Source organism: Phaethon lepturus, unplaced genomic scaffold (assembly GCF_000687285.1).
Source record: "Phaethon lepturus isolate BGI_N335 unplaced genomic scaffold, ASM68728v1 scaffold8009, whole genome shotgun sequence".
NCBI classification, from domain to species: Eukaryota; Metazoa; Chordata; class Aves; order Phaethontiformes; family Phaethontidae; genus Phaethon; species Phaethon lepturus.
Window position 1 is genome coordinate 1 of NW_010564104.1, and position 6,546 is coordinate 6,546.

Here is a 6,546-nt window from a genome sequence, read left to right on the forward strand (position 1 = left end):
CGGGCTCCCAGGGCAGCCGATGAAGACACCCCCCACCGCCCCTTGGCAGCGCCGGTGGCCTCTGTGATGCCCTGACATCGCCCTGCACAGAGAGTGCCCGCCCACCGGAGCATCCTTTTTCCCTCGAAGCCAGCGCTGACTCGAGGTCCCCGCCCCAGAAGCACAGCCAGCAGCGAGGAGGGGCAGTTTTCAGGAGAATTTCTTTATTCGGCTGCACAGAAGAGGTGTAACAGGGGAGCAGAGATGGCCTCCAGGGGGGCAGCGTTAGTACTTGGTGGGAAGGCCCGCAGGTCTGTAGCGGTTGGGATCCCCGCCGTTTCTGCCCCACGCATTCGCCTCTTGGTCAGCTCGGGTGTCTTCTGCACCTCTGCCACTCGTATCGCTTTGCCATTTTTCTCGGGCATCACTAGCAGGAAGAAAAAGGGCCACCTGAACCAACCAGCATGTAACTCCACTTTGTGTTGCTTCCCTCACTCATGTAAAACTAGCTTTTCCACAGGACTTCTCAAAGTGAGATGCAAGCACATACTCTGTCCTTGTCTGGGAACCACAGACAAGTGGTTATGTCACACTGTTATGTCAGGTGACAAGCCAGCAAGGAAAGAGAGTTCCTTATTATCAGAAATGCAGAGGCAAGGAATCTGCCTTCTCTGGAGGACAAGAAGACAGACTCATGCTCATGTGGGAGGAGAGGCACCATTCCCATAGAGACAGGCTGCTCAGACATTAACTGCTTCCCCTGCCCTCCATTGTCCTTCTAGGTCAAAAGCTGAATAAAAGTCAAAAAGGACTTCACTCTAACTGGAATGCCTGGATCCCAAGTAACTCACTGTTAACAAGCCAAATATGCTCCATTACCTGATCACTTCGGCTGCCCAAGCACCGCCAGGTCCTCTTTGGGCAGCATCATAATTCCCACGAGCATGGAAATATTTGTCGGCATCTTTATAATTTGCCTCTCGCATGTCCCAGTATGCTCTCAACATATCCCATGCCCCTGAAGAAAGCAGAGATTATGTTGACTTTAAAGCGTCATCCCGGAGACAATTAAATACCATTTCAGCCAGGAGCTGAAAGGTCCAAGGACCAGTAACAGAGAGAGGCACTTCTCCACATCGGTCTTTGCATGGGAGTGTACCCATGGAAAGGGCCTGCGGGGGTTGATCAAGGCCCTCTTCCAGCAGCAGAAACCAGCAGGGTCTCTCATGTGGAGCTGCAGACATCCCAGCTCCAAGGACTGCGTCCATTGACTGCTGGTAACCTGTGCTCAGGGAAGGGACTACTAAGAGAAAGGTCTGTGGTAACAGCATCTTACCTCCCACTGCATCCCAGGCAAATCGTCCACGTTCGAGTATTGGTGACAGGTCAGCACTTGCACATAGTATAAAGGAGAGCAACACAACGCAGACACACAGCCTCATGGTTCCCGGCCCAAGCCTGACACAGAGCTGTGAGACAATTGGAGAGATGAACAGTCTGGAGCACCTCTGAGAGACTGCTGACATCCATTACACCCATAGCTGTGCCTGGGCAGCTGCCCCAGCGTTGATGGCTAGCCCAGGAATCTGCTTCTCCCCTGACAAGGACTTATGCCCTCTGTGCGACCACAAGCTCATCTAAGGACTCCGCAACAGAGGCAGATGGACATGAGAAACTTGCATTTTAGCATTCCCTGGTGCTCCTATCACAAGTACAGAGAAGCCCCACATGCTAAAGCACTAGTCCTGTTCCCAAATATCAGCTAAAAACACTGCATATAGTTCACAAATTCAGAATATCACTCACCACTGCAGAAAGGCAAAGCCAAAGAAGATGGAGCTTGTCTTGTGTGCCCTCAGACCCAGAGAAGGTATTTATAAGCAATTCAAACCCCTCCAAAGAGGAAATTGGAAAGGAATCCAATTCCCATGGCTGGGAATTCCCCACCACCACTCCACTTCCAACACAGAAATCATTACGGTAAGCCTGTCCTTGTCCTTACTGAAAGTTCATAGCTCCTGTTACACAATTTTGCAGAAACTATGTGGTGCTTCTTCAGCTGTCCAAGGGACTATTTGCTCCTCAAGCAGGCTAAGAAACTGCCTTGAAGATTGAAGTGTTCCATGTGCTTGAAATGTTACAGTTGTCTTAAGGGTGACACTTATGTTCGGCTCTTGTGCTGGACAGAGCTTGGAGGAGAAGGTGCCTGATCATCTGCACTGTATGTTGAAGCACAAGGTTGGATCTGTGTCTGTGTACAAGGAACAGTCAGCTGTGCTACCAAAATGGCTGCAGGAATGGGCAGTGCTAACTGACATTCCCATGTGTGCTGGGATGACAAGATGGATCCCAGAGTTGATGGAATAGAAAGCATTGTGTTGCTCTTAACTCCACTGCAAAGCAAACTACAAACACCTATGTCCCTGCTGGTAATGCTTGAAGAGACTGCGTGCACACACACCACCAGTAAGGAAGGTCTGAATGGTTCATCCTGCCTTTGCTTGCTCTCACAGATCCTTCTCGAGGGACTTCGAGCCATCCTGCTACAATAGTGGCTCAGTGGGGATCAAGTGACCTAAACTAAGGAGAGTTTTTGAGGCAGCGGTAAACATTTTACCTAAGGGGAGGTTCAGATCCATACAGCCACAACTCTGCTGGATTTTAAGATCGACATATTAAATGTCAGGTCCTATTGGCATGGTTCACAGTTTGAGTATCCACTGTGCTCTCTCAGCTTAGGAGCCTGCTTGCTGCTTGCAAAGGAACTTGGTTAACAACTGATAAAACTGTTTTCCCTGCAGAAAAGGTTGAAGAAACTACAGTTGCACTGTAGAATGAGTGTGCAGAATGTCTCCCTGTTAAGCGGTCTTATACATGCCTTAACAAGTCTAAGCGAGCTTTTTTAAATTCTCTGCAGAAGAGTTATGTGTAGTTGCCCCATTCACAATTGTCACTTTAAACAATTAGCCACTGGAGCTGAAGGGCAGAGGCACGAGGTAAAAGAGGTGCAATAACAAACTGAGCTAATAAAGTGCCAGCAGATAACTTCCTTGGCATCACTGGACTTCAAACAAGAATTTAGCTTAAAGGAAGAAGAGACATTTTCCACAGACAGGCCTGGAGTGGCAGGACAGATATTCTCTGGTACACTGTATTTCTGAATGGAATAATCTGAGACAAGAATCCAAACCCTAACCCAGTGGACAAGGAAACCTTGCAAAAAGCAGGGGGCCAGACACATAATTTTGTCCCCTGCCACCCATGAACTCGATGCTTAACAGTGTTACAGCTCAGTTATTGTAGACACTGGAGTGCTGTGTTTTGCTGCAACTGTGTTCATGTCCTAGTGATGACTTAACACCCCTACAGTACACATCAACTCAAGTGCCTTCTCTGCTGGCTGCAGGTAGCCCTGTCTGTCACCTTTTTGGTTTTGATTAAAAAAAAAAAAAAAGGAAAATTATTCCTGTAAGTTGGGGTACAGGCTCACTAATGCACATGCGATATTGCCCACGGACCTAGAAGAGAGCATTGCCTTCAAAACTGACTTAAGGAACTTTTCCTTATAAGAGCTCAGACATTTTTGGACCATAGAGGATACTTCAGAGTCTTCCGATGTGGTGTGATGTGATTCATATTTGCTCCAAAACAAAATTTTCACATGACAAACATGAGGATAATTGCAAGAAGGTATGTGCTGGAGGGGATCTTTAGAAGATCTTGGATTGCATCCCCTTGACTTGTCTCCAACAACAAGGGCAGTAGCAGTGACAACAATGCTGGAGCTCCCTACGGTAACTTAGATAAAGCACTAGCATTGTGCTTCAGTAAGTAAGAGCCTGAGTACTGTTTTCCCGTATCATCTTGGCCTGCTTTCTGGGTCACAGCCCTTGGTCCACAGAAACAAGCTGCAGCCAAAACTGTTGCTTTTGCAACAGAAATAGGCAAGCTGCCTCTGAGCATGCAGAAGGGTTTGAATGCAATATTCCTTTCTGGCCTAGCACTAAAACATGGGTTGTGTGTGCACACTGGGTAAACACAACACATATAGGGGCGCCTGGGAGACCATTTTCTGGGTTTGTACATTCTGATATACTCAAGATAAAAAGCAAACTCAAACTGGTTGCCCTTTAATTCTGAGTATCTATAAATGCAAACTAAATTCCACAAACATTTTGCAATGTAGGCATTTTGCAATTTTTAAGTAAATCTGATTGAGAAAGGGGATGAGGTGAATTCCCAGCTTAAGCACAAAAAGAAATGCAGTTATTGCTTTTTCTGGGAAGTCATAGCACCTTATCTAAGTTTACATGGGCAATAATTCACTTCAGGAGTTTTACCATGCTGCTGTATGGAATATTTACTAGCACTGGCCTCAGCTTATAGACATGTAGAACAACTATAAACTTGGCCCCTCTTCAACAAACAGAATGCACATACAGATGTTTATCTTAAAATTGTTTTCCCCATTGATTCTAACAGTGAAATAATGTTTTGAGTCAGGTATGAAGCTTTTTATGTTCTTTTAAAAAAAAAACCACCACCACCACCAAAACCAACACAAACTTCTATTTAAAGTTGCTCTGGACAAAGCCCCCTTTATTCACCTCTGCTTTTCAAGGGTCCCCTCCACCAACAGTCAGTCACTGTTTTGGTGAAAAATGAGCTGCAGCTCATCTGCTCCAGCGCAGGCTGGCTTAAACTAGTGGTGGTGTATGCTTTGCTGGCTGACAAGAGCTGGTAGGGACTTTAGTTTTGAGATAAGGGCATTGCTCTGTACAACTGTAACTTCTAAACAGAAGACCATTTCATTTCACAGTCCCTTCACCTTACCCATATGAGACGAAAACAGGCGTCTCAAGAATAGGAAACAGCAACTGTCCAATTCTTCTTCAGAGGGTAAAGTCTTACTCTTTATTGACAGCCAAGTTAGTTGAAATCATCAACACAAGCTCACTTTAAGACACCAAATTTGAACAAATGCTTCCCATTATGTTAGCTATGCAACTATTCTGACAAATTTTAAAATAGAGCTCTGAACGGTAAGTTAAGCTAGGTACATTCTTGGAAAGCCTGCCAGCTTCCTCTAAGGAGGGCAACATGAGTACTTAGCTAAAGCTGAACTACATTCACACAGTGCATGGAATGGAGTTAAGTCCAACAGCCACTGAGGTAGCAGCATGCTCATTTGGCAGGTAAGAGAACAGGCCCCAACATCATCTGATTTGTGTTACCTTACTACACACTGCAGGTGCCTGGCTCCTATCCCAAGTCTTACTGTAAGAGCATGGGGTGTTTCCGATAGATGGATCTGTGCTGTTTCCAATGTCAAAATCTAAACCCCAAAAGATTTCAAGTTTTCTTTTTTAGAAGTAGTTCTGTATAGGCTTTTCCACAAGCAACACTATTAACAGATGAAAGCCTGCTGCTAATTGTCTCCCTGTAACACTTCCTCTAGTGGAGTAACCAAGTTTACACAATGAAGTCTTTCTTGCAATTGAGATTGAATAGTCAGACTGCACCTCTCAAAGTCTGTAAGTTGTATTCCTAAGTCCTATTCTGAGGAAAATAAAAGCATTATTGTGCAGCACAAGTCCTGCAAGACTACATAAAAAGATGCTTTATAAAGAAGTACTTTCAAGTCATTTCATGACAAAATTATGGATTTTAATAAAATTTAGTTCCAATGCATGCATTAGTTTTTTGTTTACATGACATTTGTAAAAACCAAGTATTGAACGGATGCAGTGGCCTCCTGCCTTCTGCTAAAAATGTGAGAATCTGACAGTGAAGAGGGCCAAAACTAGAAGCCTAAAAAGAAATTTGTTCAAAGATGTATTAAGTGCAGAAATGGAGCTGGTACAAAGCATAGTTCTGTAAATGAGAAATAAAATCCAAGTGATTTTATGAATCATCATGTTCTAGCAGATATGTAAAAAGACTTCTTTCTCAATAGCATTTATCTAAAAATACTTATCTAAGCCTTCAGCTTTTAGAAAGATTATTTTAATAAGAGATGTCATCCTCTCACTGTCCAAAATGTCAAAATTCATTGTGGATTTACCAAAGTTTACATGGACTTTAGTGAAGTCTTTGACAGATACTGTTTCCCACAGCATACTCCTGGAGATACTGGCTGCTCATGGCTTGGATGGGTGTACTCGTCACTGGGTAAAAAACTGGCTGGATGGCTGGGCCCAGAGTTGTGGTGAACAGAGTTAAATCCAGTTGGTGGCCAGTCACAAGTAGCATTCTCCAGTGCTCAGTATTTGGGCCAGTTATGTTTAATATCTTTATCAATGATCTGTATGAGGGGATTGAGTGCTCCCTCAGTAAGTCTGCAGACAACACCAAGTTGGGTGGGAGTGTTGATCTACCGGAGGGTAAGAAGGCTCTACAGAGGGATCTGGACAGGCTGGATCAATGGGCTGAGGCCAGCTGCATGAGGTTCAACAAGGCCAAGTGCTGGGTGCTGCACTTGGGTCACAACAACCCCATGCAACGCTACAGGCTTGGGGAAGAGTGGCTGTAACGCTGCCCGGTGGAAAAGGACCTGGCGGTGTTGAT

General features: G+C 45.1%; 1 protein-coding gene across 1 annotated transcript; it reads right to left on the reverse strand.

Annotated features, from left to right (window-relative positions):
• Positions 1–264: 264 nt before the first annotated feature.
• LOC104626748 (serum amyloid A protein-like) lies at positions 265–1,421 on the reverse strand. The gene is made up of 3 exons (XM_010294763.1): positions 1,316–1,421; positions 859–997; positions 265–406 (listed from the first exon to the last, which is right to left on the reverse strand). Exons 1-3 carry the CDS (start codon positions 1,419–1,421, stop codon positions 265–267), a joined length of 387 nt encoding a protein of 128 aa, XP_010293065.1.
• Between the last annotated feature and the right edge of the window lie 5,125 nt (positions 1,422–6,546).